This window comes from Petromyzon marinus, chromosome 26 (genome assembly GCF_048934315.1).
Source record: "Petromyzon marinus isolate PM22_M1 ecotype Great Lakes invasive population chromosome 26, UKy_Petmar_22M1.pri1.0, whole genome shotgun sequence".
NCBI classification, from domain to species: Eukaryota; Metazoa; Chordata; class Hyperoartia; order Petromyzontiformes; family Petromyzontidae; genus Petromyzon; species Petromyzon marinus.
The window spans coordinates 4,498,546-4,517,212 of NC_133692.1; the positions used below are offsets into that span (position 1 = coordinate 4,498,546).

Genomic DNA, 18,667 nt, shown 5'->3' on the forward strand with positions numbered 1-18,667 from the left:
AGCGGGGGCAAGAGCAGCAACAGAGACAGTCACAGGGATAGCAGCAGCAGGGACAGTCAGAGGGGCAGCGGCAGGGGCATCAGTAGGGGCAGTCACATGGACAGCAGCAGCAGGGGCAGTTACAGGGGGCAGCAGCAGGGACAGCAGCAGGGGCAGTCAAGAAGGGGCAGCAGAAGGGGCAGTCAAGATGGGGCATCAGCAGGGACAGCAGCGGCAGGGGCAGTCAGAGGGGGCAGCAGCAGAGGCAGCAGCATCAGCAGGGGCAGCCACAGGGACAACCGCAGTAGAGGCAGTCAGAGGGGGAGGGGGGGCAGCAGCAGTCACGGGGACAGCAGCGGCAGGGGCAGTCAGAGGGGGTAGCAGCAGGGGCGGCGGTAGCAGCAGGGGCAGCCAATGGGATCTGCTCAGCAGGGGCAGCAGCGGCAAGGACGAGTGAGTGGTTGACCGGCCGGGCGAGCCGGCACGCGGAGGCGTGGCATGAGGACGTCTGTGAGAACGTTGGGCTTTTATTGAATCCTTTTTTTTTGTATCTGTGCATTTGTACATGTACAGTATAAACATACGTCTGGCGTTAGCTGCCAAAACACACAGCAATTGTAACCAATGACAACTACCCCAAGCTCCGGCTTTTTCGCCGCCGCACGCGATTTTTTGTATTATTTTACGGGGGGATGGGATATGGGGGTGGGGTGTTTCTGGAACCACAGTTTTACAATGTAAAAAAAAACACCCCAAATAAGTGTTTAATGCAATTGCATCGATAAAATTAAATGACACACTTCGGGTAGAGAGAGGGAGAGAACCACACCAAACACTGAACGATAATGTACAGCCTACAGCCTTCTAAGAATTGTCTAATCGCTACGGGTTGTTGTTGTTGCTGCGTGTGTTTGTGTGGAAGCACAATCGTTAATTTATTCAATGTGAGAGGCGCGGGGGATGGAGAGGGGGGAGGGCAATCAACATCTTATTATTTTCCTTCTTTATATTTCCATTGCTTCATACTAGTTATGGGGGTTGATTCCACAACGACCACCACAACCACAACCACCAACACCACGACGACTCACGTGGTGGTGGTTCACTCACGGATGAAACAGGTGGGGGGGGGGGGGGTGTTGTGGTGGTGGTGGTGGTGGTGGGGGGCGGGAGACAGGCCCCACCCCCCGTCCCCGACTCCAGGTAAAGAAGGTGTGTGGTGAATGTCCTAGAGTCGTCATCATCATTACTCTACACGTTAGAAGACACGCGCGCTAATCTCGGCTCGTGGACCGCGCCTCGAACCTCGGCAGTGGCGGTGGGGGGGGGGGGAGACGAACCCATACTGTACAGAAGACTATCGTCACGTCTAAATAGAATACTGTATGATACAATAGATTAATTTAAGTCATTTCATTTCGTTTAACTTTTTTACAAAAATAATAAAAACGCATTGAGGTATAAAAGAAATAAAGGAAGGAATCAAAGGACGGACGGACGGACGCAACGAGAGTTAAGGGGAAGAACTGGAACTGAACTTGTTTGTTTCTTCTTCCGAAGGAAAATGTCTCGAGAGTCAACTTGGGTGGCGTCGTGCCGTGTCGTGTTGGCGCGCCGTGTCGTGTCGTGCCCTGTTGGCGCGTCGTGCCGTGTTGGCGCGTCGTGTCGTGCCGTGTTGGCGCGTCGTGCCGTGCCGTGTCGTGCCGTGTCGTGTTGGCGCGTGGTGCCATCCCGTCCCGTGTCGTGCCGTGTTGGCGCGTGGTGCAATCCCGTGCCGTGTCGTGCCGTGCCGTGTTGGCGCGTGGTGCCATCCCGTCCCGTGTCGTGCCGTGTTGGCGCGTGGTGCAATCCCGTGCCGTGTCGTGCCGTGCCGTGCCGTGTTGGCGCGTGGTGCCATCTCGTGCCGTGTCGTGCCGTGTCGGTGCGCGAGTAAAGCAGAGGGCAGATGGGGGTAGGGGGGGAGGGGTCATCGTCACGTCTTCTCTCTCGGGTCTCACAACGAGTCGCGGTGGCCCGCGCGTGTGGTCACGGGTAGAGAGAGACAGAGAGACAGACACGCGCACACACACACACACAAAATGCCCCACATTTGTTTTTTGTTGCTACATAGATTAGCAGTGGATAAGGCTGGACACATTCTCTCGCGATGCTCGGGTTTGTTTTGTGTGTTTTTTTTCCTCTCGTGAGTATTGTTTTTATTTTTTCACGGGGCGATGTGGCCGCTGACAAGAAACCTTCTGGCAGAGGAGTTTCTCGCGTGAATCAGCTCCGACGCAGAGTTCTGTGGAAGACGAGGAGGGGGGGGGCGGGGGGAGAAAGGGGGCGGGGGGAGAGGGGGCGGGGGGTAGAGAGAAGCGGGTCCCGAAGCAGGTTTCGTGTGCATGGCTTCAACTTGTGCGCCTAGCCATTGGAGCTCTTTTCGAGAGGAAGGTTACATGTTTTCAGTAGGGGGTGAAGCGGCTGTATCCACCCCTGTACAGACTGGCCTGAAACACACGCGCACAGGCAGACACACGAACACGTGCGCGCGCACACACAGGCGGAACACTGAGAGACGCGCACACACACACACGCGCACACACACACGCGCGTGTACAGGCAGAAACCAGACGTCCACGCGAACACACACGCACGCACGCCCAACAGACACAGGTCCACACGCGTACACACATGCGCACGCAGAGACACAGACACACACGCCCACACACAGACACACACACGTGAGGAAGAACACTTGGCAACACCAAACAACGGACTTATATCATTATATTTCCCCCCCCCCCTTTCTTTAACACTCAAATGGCACTCGCGTTCAAATTCCCGAGCCCTAATTAAGCCGCGCCGTGGCCCAGAGGACGCTCTTGGCCCAGCTCAAGGACTCCCGGGGAGGCGCTGGTCAGCTCGGGGCTGTGTCGGTGTTTCTGGGAGGCTCAACAAGGACACTTTAATCAGCTGGCAGCCCCACCCCAGCTACCCCACTCCACCTCACCCACCTACTCCACCCTACCTCAACACTTGAGGCACAGCAGCCCCATCGGGTCATCCCCACATACACACTCGCACACAAGACAAATATGCCCCGTATAGCCTGAAAAGACTGTTGGGGCAAGTGCCGTTAGCGAGCACCTATAAAAAAAGGTTGATACGACGCACGAGGAGGTGGGTGGCCAACATCACGCCCGGCCGCCTTTGCCTCCCAAGTGGCGATGTTTACTCACCTCGCTAGGTACTCATTTGAGGTTGAGTCGACCTAGGGGGAGGCCCACGACCGTTTCAGATAATAGTCACCGGTGTTGGCCGTGAGCGGGAATCGAACTCGGGCCGCCGGGTTCGTAGCGCAGCGCGTTAACCGCTACATCACCGCACCCCACCCACATCCGCACCCCATCCGCACCCCATCCGCACCCCATCCGCACCCCATCCACACCCCATCCACACCCCATCCACACCCCATCCACACCCCATCCACACCTCATCCACACCCCATCCACACCCCATCCACACCCCACCCACCTCATCCCACCCCCAGCTGAACCATCTATACTTGTTCAGCCCCGCCAAGTTTAACATAGCCACGCCCACTCCACCACTAGCCCGCAGAGCACACATCTTACTGCTCATACACAGTCAACGTGTCAACGTTTGGGCGAACGTTAACACGTGGTTTGAACCGTAGGAACAACGATGGCCGAACGTTGATCCAACGTTCCATGCTGGTTAGACCCCCCCTGCCCCACTCATCTGCTAATCCCGCACGATATTCAAGTAGTTCAGAACCAATCAGCGTGGGTGAAGTATGGCCACACAATCCCCTCTCCACCCTCTTCACGACCCACACGGCAAGGAGAGGCCTTCAACCAGCAGTGCATTAACAAAACAAATAACGTGCAGAATTAATTAGTGTGTTATGATGATGATATTCTTAATTAATTATTGACTAATTGAATGCACATTGGTGTACAAGAACATTTAACAAGACTCTAGGTTCCATAAAGAAGGGCCATTGCCCGAAACGTCGCCAACTATATATTTCCTTTTAAGGCCGCGATGTTATTGACGACTGCGTTGAGTTTTCTTGTTAACTGGAAGCACATAACATTACATCAATAGAGCGGCTACATTACATAGCCGCTGTATTCGACAGCGGGGGACTCTTTTATTTGATTGATGCTTAGATGCAACGCAGTGGGCCATGGACAATCGTAAGCAATTACCGTATTCTCCGGATAATAAGAGGCAGCTCTTCCCCCCCCCCCCCCTGCACAGTTTCTTTTATTAAACAGCAAAAGTCATCCGATGCATGGGTGTCTGCTGATCCTCCAGGGCGCTGAGTGCACGCTACCAGATGTGGACATCTTCATCGACACGTAGGGGACCTTCCCCAAAGATTCGGGTGCGTCTCATTTTTGCTGAGCGTCTCGCAGTCGGGTGGGGGTGGGGGGGGGGGTACTACGGTAATAGATGATCCAGGGGTGATGTTGCCTCTTCGTGGGATCGCGCGTCCGTGGCCTTGCGTTGGGTGGATGGGGGTGGAGCGGGCGGTTAGAGAGTGGATGGGCAACGTGGTGGGGGGGTTAGGGGGGGGCTCACGCCACCCCCCCGCCCCCCGCCGATCTCCCCCACCCCCAATCCCCCCCCCCCCCCGCCTCTCGCAGTGGACGTGAGGCGCCATGACGGAATCGGGATGATGGAGACGAGCTCCGAGTGCCGGGAGCGATGCGCGATTCTCGCGGGCACGCGGAGCCCAATTAGGGGGCTCGCGGCTCCGCGGCACGGCCACGGGCGGTTGCGAGCGCGATACAAAGGCAAAGACCCCACCTCCGTATAGGCTCCATAGATTATCGGGGCAAGTGCTGTTAGCGAGCGCCTATGAAGGCCATTGAGGCAACACCACGAGGAGATGGTGTGGCCCGAATCACTCCCGGCGATGTTTATATGCAAACAGCGCCAGGTACTCATTTAAAGCTGAGTCGACCTAGGAAAGATCACAGGATCGGTTAATTGATTGTGGCTGCGAACGGGAATCGAACGTGTTCAGCGCAATGAGCTGACCACTACGCCACCACTCGCCATCAATTCACTGCATACACAGATGCTCACTCACAGCGCCGAGCGCGCGCACACACACACACTCGCACAAACACACACAAACATGCACTAACACACGAACTCATCGCTCACACGCACACACACTCGCACATACACACATACATGCACTAACACACGAACTCATCGCTCACACGCACACACACACTTGCACATACACACACATACATGCACTCACACACGAACGCATAGCTCACACACTCGCACATACACACACATACATGCACTCACACACGAACTCATTGCTCACACGCTCACACACTCGCACATACATGCACTCACACGCGAACTCATCGCTCACACGCTCGCACACTCGCACAAACACACACACACATACATGCACTCACACACACTCACTCATGAGACACATACATACACAGCTGATTTATACATGTACTCACCACTCGTCAGACAAAGATCCCCCATATAGCCTTAACAGGCTTTTGGGGCAAGTGCTGTTAGCGAGCACTTATTAAGATTGGCACGACACACGAGGGGAGTGGGTGCCCAGAACTACTCCCGGCCGCCTTTGTCTCCCCACTGGCGAGGTTTAAACACCGCTCCAGGTACTCATTTGAGACTAAATCGACCTAGGGGAGGCCCAAGACCGGTTCAAACTCATCACGCACACACAAAAAAACACTCAAGCAACCGCACTCATACAATCATAACGCAGACGACAACGCTAATAGCAGCACTTGCACAAGGCGAGGAGCACCTCGAGGTCAGGTGATTAGGCAAAGGTCCGCTACTCTCAGGAGGTTACAGGCCAGACCCAGGTGGTACGAGTTAACGGAGTCGACTGTCAGATCAGAGTTCGGGCCTTTGAGATCGTATCGCCTTTCTTGCCCTGAAGGGGAAGTCATCGCGGTGGCACTGAAAGTTACTTTTTTTTTAAAGATATCACACAGTGTGATTTTGTTATCGCTGGGCAGCTGGGGCGGTTTCCATCTCCTCGGGAACTCGTGGCCACCACTCGTCCTTGCGGAGCGGCAAGGACTCGTGGCCACCACTCGTCCTTGCGGAGCGGCAAGGCTCTCCGAACCTGCGAGCGGAGGCTGCTGTACTCCTCCAGATTTTCGGTGCGTCGGATGCAATGTGTGTGTGTACGTTGGACTTCTTTTGCACCGTACATAGCCAACCGTGCTGTTGCGGATGGTGAGATCGGGGACTGCCGCGATTTCTTAGTTGGCTGCAGGAACACGTCGTCTGTTAGCCAGGCTTATTGGAGAGGTCTCCCGCACCTCACCGCTACACTTACAGCTCTCCATCATTATTTTATTCAGATAATATCCTGCCCTGAGTAGAGGATTTTCCCACCCCTTTGTGGGTGGCAATAGCTGGAGCCGGACCACCAGACGAACCACATGTATTCTAGTTGCACAGGCGGTACCGGACCAGCTCCCGACAAGAGTAATGGCAGCCTCTTCCCCCAAGCAAGTGATTGGACAATACTCATCATTTTGATGAGTGCGGGTTGTTGTTGAAGGTGTGGAGGTATAGAAGTACAGCATAATAAATCCCGCTGCCCTGCTCTCTGCTGCCGACAACGTAACTCCACATCCTATAACGCCTGCTATCCATCTCGGTCGCTCATCCAAACATCGCTATGCAGGCTCAAATTCCTGCTTAGGTTCTACAGACGAGGTCAGCGGGCCAATTCTGGGTGATTCGGTCATAGGTCCACTTCGCATGACGCTCACACACAGAGGAACACAAATACAAAAAAAGACACGGCATTTGAGAGGTCCCATTTGTAATATGTGAGGACGGATGAGCTGGCTAGGGTGGAGGCGAGTGAGGGCAGCGAGGAGGGAGAGCGCGGCCGTTGTGATGGGTGAGTCATTGCCAACGGGAGGGAGGGATGGTGGACGTGGGGGGGGGGAGAGGCGACGTGGGGGAGGGAGGGACGAGGGAGGGAGAGAATGGGTGAGAGTAAGGAGCGAGGAAGTGGAGGTAGGGAGGGATGATGAAGGCAGAGAGAGAGAGAGAGTAATGTAGGGAGGAGTATGGAGAGGAAAGGGGAGGGGGAGGGCATAGAGGGAAATATGAAGGGAGAGAGATTGGAATATGGAAAGAGAGATGGAGGGAGAATGGAGAGATAATTGCAGGAGGGATAGAGAGAGAGGGATGGTGAGACAGAGGGAGATGGAGGGTGAGAGATAGATGGAGGGTGAGAGAGAGATGGAGGGTGTGAGAGAGGGAGAGAGAGAGATGGAGGGAGAGAGAGATGGAGGGTGAGAGATAGATGGAGGGTGAGAGAGAGAGAGGGATGGAGGGAGAGAGATGGAGGGTGAGATAGAGATGGAGGGTGTGAGAGAGATGGAGGGTGTGAGAGAGGGAGAGAGAGGGATGGAGGGAGAGAGAATTGGAGGGTGAGAGCGAGATGGAGGGTGAGAGAGAAAGAGAGATGGATGGTGAGAGAGAGAGAGAGATGGAGGGTGAGATGTAGAGGGCTGGAGAGAGATAGAGATATTTTTTATTAATAATATTACAAATATTACGTAGAAAACATAGGCATAGTGTAGGGAGAGAGGGGGTAGAGAAAGAGGGCGGGGGTAGAGAGAGAGGGAAGGGGTAAGGAGAGCAGATCGTGAAATCTTTGTGAAATCTTTCATTTAAAAAGGGTGGGGGGGGGGGTAACATAATGCAAAGCATTAAAAAACCGAAATGATGAACGAAGCAAAGTGCCGACTACACCGAGCATCTTCTTGTTTCCTCTGATCATAAAAAAAGAGATAGAGAGAGAGAGAGATGGAGTGAAGCAGTATGTAGAGAAAAGGGAGGGAGGGGAGCAGCTGGACACAACAGTGGCGTGTACTTTGGGGGGGGGCGGTGGGGGGGGGCGAAGTTACAGAAGCAGAGACTGCAGAGTGTAAGACGGGATTTAAAGAGGAGAGGGAGAAAAAAATGACATTAGTGGGTAGCTTTCCAACTTGAGATGTGTTGGACACAATGTTCCGGCTTCACTGCGCCCACTGAATATTCCAAATTTATCCACGAAAAAGTCATTTAGCGCGCAAATTCGGTAAATTCATCTTCCTGTCAAAGCCTATCTCGCCACTCGGCACATCTGCCCACGTTAAGCGCTGTAGCAGTGGTCAGAGCGTGAGATGGAGATGGGGGGGAGTGCGGGGGTGGGGGGCGATGGGGGGGGGGTGCCACTCTCCTCTGCCCCCCCTCCCTGTGATGCCACTGCCGCTGTTGTTGCAGCCACGGGAGCGTGAAGGGGCGACAGCCACAACAGAGAAGCGGCTTCTTAATAGAAGGACCGGTGAATAGAAGGACCAGGCATTCGCCAATGACACAGCCACGAGAGGACAACATTATATATATAGTAGGCGACGTTTCGGGCAATGACCCTTCATAATAGCAGACAGAGAGAGCGAGAGGAACACAAATTTGAATGATAGCTACTGGGGAGCAGGCATGTGGAGAGAAACGCAACGGCAATCGCGTTGAGAATTCACAGCGATGCACGCCACGCACTCCCCCACTCTCCTCCATCCCTCGCACCCCCCCCCAAACAATTCAACCTCCTCCACCTACATCGACCCCCCCCCACCCCCCCCCACGTACCCGCGCATTGAATCGACAACCTGCATGGCCTTCGTCCAAGCGCAACCTCTGTTTATTTTCAATCCTCCTCGCTCTCTTTTTTTTCTTTTAACGTGCAGGAATTGGAAACTGCTTTTTCCTATTTTTGTGATGTGTGGGACGCAGCGGCCAGCGACAGGGAGAGAGCGAGAGGTAGAGGGAGAGAGAGAGGAAATCTAAAGACAATGTAATGGAATGGGAAACAGCGCCGTGTATGAGAGGTGTGTGAGTGAGTGAGCGAGCGTGCGTTCGTGGAACCGAGCGAGCGATGGAACATTAATAAAATAAACAATAAACACCATGTTCAGAAAGCACAGCGGCTGCAGAGACCGAGTGGGTGGGTGCGGGGTGTGGGTGGGGTGACTGGGATGATAGAGGCGGGGGAAGGTGCGGAATAGGCGAGCGGGGAGGGGAGGAGGAGGAGGGTGGTGGTGGTTGGAGCCACGGGCGAGAGGGAAGTGCCAGTGATTAAAGCGCAGGCTCCCGGCCCACGTGGCAGCAGCGTGAGCCCGACGGCGTGAGACTCCAACGAGGTGAGACGGGGAGACACGACGGGAGGGGCGCACGGTGCAGACCCCACCCCCACACACACACAGACACTGGAGTGATGGGGAGTCCTGGCTGGACCATGCGGTCTCGTGAGACGCGACTCTCGCTGGGTGCACACACACTTTCACCCCGACGCACCGCACGCGATCTGTCGCTCAACCAAACCGTCGTAAAACCCATCGGTGCTGGCTGGGTGGACAGAGGTGGTGAGAAGGGGTTGGGGATATGAACAAACCTGCATCCATTGTTTCAACCGCCGTTCCGGGGGATCGAACCCGCGACCTCTGGATCGCAGGCTCCGGAGTGCCGCTCACCACTCGCTCTGGCAGCTTCCCCCCCCCACTCCCTCCACACTGACGTCACTGATGGCCTGAGTCTGCGTCATCATTCGGACTCTCCTCGTTCCGGCCGGTTCGTCACTCGCGTCACTCGCTCCAGTTCGTAGGAGTCGTCGCCGCCACGCTCCACCGGCGACGAACATAAACCAACGTTGGGCCAACGTTGGGATGTGATGGAAGCAGTCGGGTTTACGTCTAACAAACGTTCACGAGCGCGCCCGGTTATTTCCATCGCTAAATTGTGGCCCGGTGACTCGGCGATAGGAAGGATGCGAGTTCAATTTCTGCTTTGGCGAAAGGCGTTCAACTCATCCCAAATATCTTTCCGGGTTCGATAAAAAATAACCCCCCCCCCCCACCACCAGAAAACCACTGCCGCTTTGTGAGGAAATCAACAGCTGTTGCCCTATGGACAGACTCGGTCCCCCGCCATAGGAATGCGGAATGTCATTCGCTGGCTCAGCGCCGCGAGCTGAGTGGTGGGATACAGCGAAGGCCAAACCCCTTACCACACCCCCCCCCCCACACCACCCCCCACACCCCCCACACACCCCTCTCCGTGTGGTGGTGGTGCAGGCGACGGGGCAATCGCGGGCGACAGCTCGCGGGGCCGACGGGCCGACAGGGGTTACAGAGGTCGCGCTCCGCGGTGATCACTTTCCCACTCGGCGTCTAACGATGGCGACACTGATGGAGAGTGGAGAGCAGCGGAGAGGGGAGAGAGAGGTGCAGAGGGGAGCGGAGAGGGGTGGAGAGGGGCAGCGAGGAGTGCGGAGAGGGGCAGCGAGGAGAGGGGAGAGGGGCAGCGAGGGGAGCGGAGAGGGGCAGCGAGGAGTGCGGAGAGGGGCAGCGAGGGGAGCGGAGAGGGGCAGCGAGGAGTGCGGAGAGGGGTAGCGAGGGGAGCGGAGAAGGGCAGCGAGGGGAGCGGAGAGGGGTAGCGAGGGGAGCGGAGAGGGGCAGCGAGATGATTGCCCCCACCTTGAGACCTGACACACTGAGAGTGTTGGTTTTGATTAACGCAGTTCCAGCGTTCGTAGTTCCCAGCCACGACTCATCCGCCTCCCGCGAGGAGTTTCGAGATCCATCCTTAACCACGCTGGCTCACTAGTCACTCGTAGTAGCCCTAGCCATAGCACAGCCACTCGTAGTGGCCCTAGCCACAACCGCACCTAACTAGCCATTGGCAGTAGCCCTGCTGCTGCCAATGGCTTGCGTTGCCTGCCAGCTGACTGTGTGGCTCCGCGTCGACGGCGAGGGATGAAATGTGCATGGACGACCCACGACGGATATCGGCGCAGCGTCGTCGCTTTGTTTGATTTGTCAGCTTCGTTGATTCGCAGCGCCGCGCAGCTCACAACGCCTCGGGCGCCCAGCGCCGGCGGCGCGCGCGCGCGACTCTCGCCGAGAGAAGAGAGGAGAGAGAGAGGCAGGGAGGGAGGGAGAGAGATGAGAGAGACAAAGACGACCGCCGGGCGAGGGGCGGCCTGGGGGAGCGAGTTGGCCGTGGCTTGTGGGGGGGGGGGGGGGGGAGCAGCATTCACCCACCATCGCGCTCACCCCGTAGGAAGCGGCGGGCGCAAGCGCGTGCGTGTAGGCGTCTGCCGCGGTGTAGACGCGTCCATAGCTGCGGGCGAACGAGAGGGGGAAGAAGGAAGGGGCGGTGGGGGCCGGGCGGGGTGGGGGGAGAGACAGGGGAGGTGGTGGAGAGACGGGAAGGGAAGGGGTTGTAAGTGAATTGGGAGAGACACGCGTCTCACCGAGATCTGATTTAGCGACGCGGAGGAATGACACGGGTCCATCGGACAATCTGATGGTGATGAAGCCCAATAAATACACGGGATGCTGCCGCGGTCACTGCCAGGAGAGTCACGCCGCGTGGGTCGCGGTGAGCGGAGAGGGGGAGTGCTTCGCTGCGAGTTGATGGTTGTGGTTGTCTTTGTCTCCGTTGTATTCGTATGTTTGTGAATGTGTGTCTGAGCGAGTGGTGGTGTGTGTGTTGCGTTGCAACTACGAACCCGGCGAACCCAGTTCGATTCCCGCTCACAGCCAACGCCGGTGACGATTATCTGAAACGGTCCTGGGCCTCCCCTAGGTCGACTAAGGCTCAAATGAGCACCTGGTGCCGTGTGTAAACATCGCCACGAGCGAGACAAAAGCGGCCGGGTTTGGTGCTGGCCACCCACCCCCTCGTGTGCCGTGCCGGCCTTTCATATGTGTTCGCCAACAACACTTGCCCCAAAAGTATAATAAAGCTATACGGATAATCTTTGTCTTTGTTATTTTTTTTGCGTTGGGGGGTCTGTGTGTGTGTGTGTCGGGGAGACGTAGCGAAGTTGTCTGTAACTAAACAATGTTTTTTTTATTTACCAGGTAAGGCCCACTGAGATATACAGCTCTGTTTCAGAAGTCACCTACAGCTCAACAAAGTTGCGTATAATGTCGCAGCCCAATACTTTAAACCAGTGGTACTTAACCTTGACCGCAGCATTGCACCCCTTGGTTGTCAATCATAAAAAACAAAGTACAATGTTAGTAAACATACAACGGTTTGATGAAACAAAGCAATTGTAGTTTCGTTTCCGTGCTTAATTTGTGTTTTGGATGATTTACCTTCTAAAAAAAAGTCTGTCCACGTCTCACACCCCCAGGGGGTGTGCGTGCACCCCCCAGGTTAAGAACCACACGAATCCTGCCACCCGAGTTAGATTCCCGCGGTACTTACATGAACCAGTTCTGATACTCCCCTAGGTTGACTCAGTCTAAAATAAGTACCTGGTGCGGTGTGTAAACATCGCCACTAGAGAGACAAAGGCGGCCGGGTGTGGGGCCGTGACGGCCTTCGTAGGTGCTCTATAACAGCATTTGACCCAAAAGTGTATTAAGGCTATACGGGGGAACTCTGTCTTTGTATCTATGTATGTATGTTTAAGTAAGTGGGGTGTATGTATGTCTGCGTGTATGTATGCATGAGTAAGTGGGGTTATGTATGTGTGTATGTATGAGTGAGTGGGGTGTATGTCTGTATGAGTGAGTGGGGTGTATGTATGTCTGTATGTTTGAGTGAGTGGGGTGTAAGTATGTCTGTATGAGTGAGTGGGGTGTATGTATGTCTGTGTGCATGTACAGTATGTATGAGTGAGTGGGGTGTATGTCTGAGTGAGTGGGGTGTATGTATGTCTGTATGTTTGAGTGAGTGAGGTGTATGTATGTCTCTATGAGTGAGTGGGGTGTATGTATGTGTGTTTGTATGTTTGAGTGAGTGAGGTGTATGTATGTTTGTATGTATGAGTGAGTGGGGTGTATGTATGAGTGTCTGTATGTATGTTTGAGTGAGTGGGGTGTATGTATGTCCGTGTGTATGTATGTCTGTATGAGTGAGTGGGGTGTATGTATTCATAATAAAGGTTTTTGGGTAAGATCGCGTTATTTATAAATGTGTCGTAACCCTCCACCACCCGACACGGCCAATCAGCAAAAAAGTGTCACGTTGACAAAGGACAATTAGTTCACTACTTTAGCCCACCGGTGTGTGGAAGAGTGAATCCACAACATTTACAGTTTGAATACGACGTTTCGCTGGTAATTACATCCAGCATCATCGGGCAATTCGCCAGAATGGTAAAGCCCTCACATTTATAAATAACGCGATCTAACCGAAAACTCTTTATTATGAATAATATTGGTCGCGAAAGCCAACGTGTTAAACTGACTAACCTCAATAGGGACGATACATTTCTTAAACCAGAAAGTTGGAGAAGCTCTGCATTAAGCGGATGAAATTGATATCTTCACTGGCGTTCCTCAAAAGGTGCAGAGATTCAAAGGTAATACCAAACGCAGTTAAAATAACACATCACATAAAGTCTTCTAAAGCTGACCAAATACTACACAAAGCTAGCGAATTATTATTAATAGAGAGAATATAGCACAACAGGAGTGAATTATCTTACATTTCGGAATCGCTAAAGCAGTTACACTTAGATATAAGCAATAGTGTATCCATGCATTATTGGAATATAATCGATACCATAACACAACAATCGGCTGATAATGTGTTTAATCTAACAAAAACTAACCATCTTCTTTGGTTCTTTCGGTAAAGTCACGTAGAATGAGAATAAAATAATAAAATAAAACAATAAAATTCTCACGACGTTTCGGCCACAACACAAGTGGCCTTCTTCAGGTGAAAGGAGCAAACCTGTCGGGACGACAGAGCTTCAATGAACGATGTTAAGATTCGCAGCGTCTTTTAAGCTGGTTGAGAGAAGTGAGGCACCATGACAAAGGGGTTTACATATCAAACAGGATAATTTAGCATTGAAACAGTTGAGGGATTAGCTTGTGACTGGTCACAGAAATAGCTATGTTAAAGTCAAAGCCTACACATCCACAGAGGCACCTCGTACATGGACTTCAAAGGGGCTGCAACAACTCAACTATCATAAGTAAACCGATGTGAAAAAAACCTAGGTCTAAATTACATCAATATAATAAATGTACTCAATATATTCTTCAATATGCAAAGCTATTAACAGCAACTGGGTATACACTACACTATATAATGCATACCATTGAGGTAGTTTTATATATATATAGTTACCATATGTTTACTATATGGTATTCATTATATAGTGTAGTGTATACCCAGTTGCTGTTAATAGCTCTGCATATTGAAGAATATATTGAGTACATTTATTATATTTTGATTTAAAGCTTTCGTGACTGCAGTAATTCATATTCTTAGTTTTTTCGGTAAAGTCACGTTGAAGAGAAACAACAAAATAATAATATATATATATAAAACAATAATTTTTTTATTATATTGATGTAATTTAGACCTAGGTTTTATTTCACATCGGTTTACTTTATGGTAGTTGAGTTGTTGCAGCCCCTTTGGCGTCCATGTACGAGGTGCCTCTGTGGATGTGTAGGCTTTGACTTTAACATAGCTATTTCTGTGACCAGTCACAAGCTAATCCCTCAACTATTTCAATGCTAAATTCTCCTGTTTGATATGTAAACCCCTTTGTCAAGGTGCCTCACTTCTCTCAACCAGCTTAAAAGACGCTACGAATCTTAGCAGAGTTCATTGTAGCTCTGTCGTCCCGACAGGTTTGTTCCTTTCACCTGAAGAAGGCCACTTGTGTTGTGGCCGAAACGTCGTGAGAATTTTATTGTTTTATTTTATTATTTTATTCTCATTCTATGTGACTTTACCGAAAGAACCAAAGAAGATGAATCCTTGCAGTCACGAAAGCTTTAAATCGAAAAACTAACCAAATGAATAACTTTTCTAGACTTCATAATAAACAAATCCCTACTAAAAACGAACAATTTAAAAACAAAACCGAAATGAACATGACTAACACTGTTTTAACTAGTGACATGATCTCTGTCCTTTCTAAAAGCCTTAACTTTGCCATTACCCCACGCATAATTCCAGTGGATGAGATAATTGCTGACGTAGAATCAGCATTAAGACTCCTTCCACATAATGAGGCAGAGATGACTAGACACGAGGTTGCCAAAATAATTGAGCATAGCAAAGTTCCAAAAGTAAATATTAGCTCTAACGAAGAAAAAGCCTTAAGAGAGCTCCGTGTAAATAAAGATTTCCAAATCCTGGCAGCTGATAAAGGCCTCACTACTGTAGTGATGTCACGAGCCGATTATGATAATATAATTATAAATTTACTAGAGGAAAGTACCTACATTAAAATTAAACGAGATCCAACTAATACTTTAGAACGTAAGACTACTGCAATACTTGCAAATTCATTAATTCCTAAGAATGAGCAACACCAAATTAAGCCAAGGGTCTCAAAACCACCTAGACTGTATGGGCTACCAAAGATTAATAAAATCGGCATCCCATTACGACCCATAGTGAGTACAATTGGCTCTGCCACTTATAAATTAGCAAAATATATATAACTAAACAAATACAGCCCTACATCGGTCGGATATCTTCATGCATATGAAATTCAGAACATCTTGTGAATGTGATTAAACATATTAAACTTAATCATAATGACATTCTGGTAAGTTTTGATGTGATTTCTCTATTCACTAAGGTTCCAGTGAACTAATCGCTTAAATTACTTGATACACTAGTAAAGAATACAGGTTTACCAAAATATATTCCGAAACTTGCTGACCATTGTTTAAATAACACTTACTTCTTATGGAGATGGGATTTCTTTAAACAAAAGGAAGGAGCAGCAATGGGCTCTCCTGCTATAGCAAATCTGTACATGGAAATCTTTGAAATAAGAGCACTTGCCTCGAGCACATCAAAACCATATTTTTGGTTTAGATATGTGGATGACACTTTGGTTGTCTGGCCACATGGTAAAAATACACTTAATGATTTTCTAAATCATCTCAATGCACAAAACCCGGCCATCCAATTCACCATGGATATGGAGGTGAATAACACACTCCCATTCCTAGATATTTTGCTTGGACATGGCCTAAACGGTAAAATAACACAGCGTTTACAGAAAGCAAACGCACACTGATGCCTATCTGAATGCAGATTCGCATCATCATCCAGCTCAGAAATCCTCTCTTATCAAGACGCTCATACATCGGGCTAAAACAGTGTCAGATGGTGAAAGTCTAGTGAGAGAGATCAAACACGTTAAATAAGCATTACGACAGAATGGCTACAATAATACTCAAATGAACAGAGCACTGAATGCCAAATCACGATCGCAAAAAACACTGCTGAAAGCGATCAGATTGTTAAAACAATTAAAATTCCATATATCTCAGGAGTAACTGACAAATTAGCCCGTGTTTTGCAAACGCAAAACATTACAGTTAGATTTGGTACAGTACACAAAATTCAAAAACTAGTATCTTGCACTAAAGACGAATTACCTAAATTATCAACAGAAGGTGTAAATCGGATTAATTGTTTATGTGGCAGATGCTATATTGAACAGACGGGACGTAACATCAGCATAAGACTAAAAGAACACCAAAGAAATATTAAATGATCTCAAACACAACTGTCGGCAGTGGCAGAACATGCTTGTCAACAAGGACACTCAATTCATTTTGATAACGTTGAAGTGTTGTGTAAAACTAATTATTACTGGCAAAGACTAATTAGAGAATCCATTGAAATTGAGAGAAATAGAAATAACTTTAATCGCTCTGAGAGCTATAGGCTTAGTGCGGCTTGGAAGCGTATTATTAAATAATACATATTACAATTCCTTATAGGGGAAACACATACTAATTAACAGATTACTAACGTAGCATATAATCACAATAACACACATTACAACTAATTACTAATCTACAACTCATTACTAATCATGTCTGGTTACCAATCGATTATATAATTACTGCACCTGATTGAGTTAAATGATGACGTCACCCTGCTGCTCTATTTAAGACCGGGAGCAAGTGAGGGCTTTACCATTCTGGCGAATTGCCCGATGATGCTGGATGTAATTACCAGCGAAACGTCATATTCAAACTGTAAATGTTGTGGATTCACTCTTCCACACACCGGTGGGCTAAAGTAGTGAACTAATTGTCTTTTGTCAACGTGACACTTTTTTCTGATTGACCGTGTCGGGTGGTGGAGGGTTACGACACATTTATAAATAACGCGATCTAACCCAAAAACCTTTATTATGAATAATATTGGTCGCAAAAGCCTACGTGTTAAACTGGGGGTGTATGTATGTCTGTATGTTTGAGTGAGTGGAGTGTATGTATGTCTGTATGTTTGAGTGAGTGGGGTGTATGTATGTCTGTGTGCATGTATGTATGTATGAGTGAGTGGGGTGTATGTATGTCTGTTTTGAGTGAGTGGGGTGTATGTGTGTCTGTATGAGTGAGTGGGGTCTATGTGTGTCTGTGTGCATGTATGTTTGAGTGAGTGAGGTGTATGTATGTCTGTATGAGTGAGTGGGGTGTATGTATGTCTGTGTGCATGTATGAGTGAGTAGGGGTCTTGGTGGCAGTCAAGGTAAGCGGAACAGCGCCCATCTCTCACGTGAGCGCGACGCGCCTATTGATCGCCGAGCCCCTACCAGCTGATGGATACCGCCACTAATACGCCCGATGGCTCTGGGCTGTGTGCGTGTGTGGTTGTGTCTGTGTGTGTGGGTAGCGGTAGTGCAGCGGCTAGTGTGCTGCGGTACGGACCCCACAGCCCGAGTTCGATTCCCGCTCACGGCCAACACCATTGACGATTGTCTGAACCGGTCCTGGGCCTCCCCTAGGTCGACTCAGCCTTAAATGAGTATGTGGGGTGGTGTGTAAATATCGCCACTCGGGAAATGAAGGCGGCCGGGTATGGTGCTGGCCATCCACCGCCTCGGCCTTCAGAGGTGCTCGCTCACAGCACTTGCTCCAAAGGTCGGTGAAGGTTACATGGGGTGTCTTTGTGTGTGAGAGTAGGGAGCGGTGGCGCAGTGGTTGGCGCACTGCGCTACAAACTCGGCGACCCACGTCGCAATCTCCCGCCAACTGAGCCTCTAGGCATGGACTCTATGCCATGCCGACCTTGACATTGCTTGACCCAACGGTCTGTTAAAGGCTACGCTGGGGATATTTGTCTTTGTGTAAAAGTGAGTGTGGAGTTCCGCCATACCAATGAGGTCGAGAACCACCGCTTTAATGGAATTATAAATGGAAGAAAAAAAACACGTTGCCAGGCTGAGAGATTGAGATACGTTGCTCAGTGGCAATGATCGATCCACTGCTGGACGAAAGGGAGGCCCTCGGCAATGAGTCGCCATCTCTCACCGCGATCTCTGTGATGGATCCACCTCGGCAACACGAGGCCCGAATTTCATCGCTCCATCTCCCATCGCTCCATCTCCCATCGCTCCATCTCCCATCGCTCTATCTCCCATCACTCCATCTTCCATCGCTCTATCTCCCATCGCTCTATCTCCCATCGCTCTATCTCCCATCACTCCATCTTCCATCGCTCTATCTCCCATCGCTCTATCTCCCATTGCTCCATCTCCCGTCGCTCCATCTCCCATCGGACGGCGGGGGTGCGTGACTACGGGAAGGAGTTCCATTCCTTTTGGGCGCCGCTCCGGTGGTGATCCTCGACCGTC

At 50.8% G+C, this 18,667-nt stretch overlaps 1 protein-coding gene across 8 annotated transcripts in view; it reads right to left on the reverse strand.

Annotated features, from left to right (window-relative positions):
* Positions 1-488: 488 nt before the first annotated feature.
* The window catches only part of LOC116946199 (RNA binding protein fox-1 homolog 1-like), a 191,884-nt gene continuing 173,705 nt past the window's right edge, over positions 489-18,667 (reverse strand). For 2 of the 8 annotated variants that reach the window (XM_076069888.1, XM_032961165.2), the window contains exons 11-12: positions 11,115-11,193; positions 2,278-2,460 (exon numbers count right to left, since the gene is read on the reverse strand). In XM_076069888.1, the coding sequence (XP_075926003.1) occupies positions 2,380-2,460; positions 11,115-11,193 (160 nt within the window). In that variant the 3' untranslated portion in view covers positions 2,278-2,379. The other 6 variants (XM_032961166.2, XM_032961168.2, XM_076069887.1 and 3 more) reach the window with 6 other exon arrangements.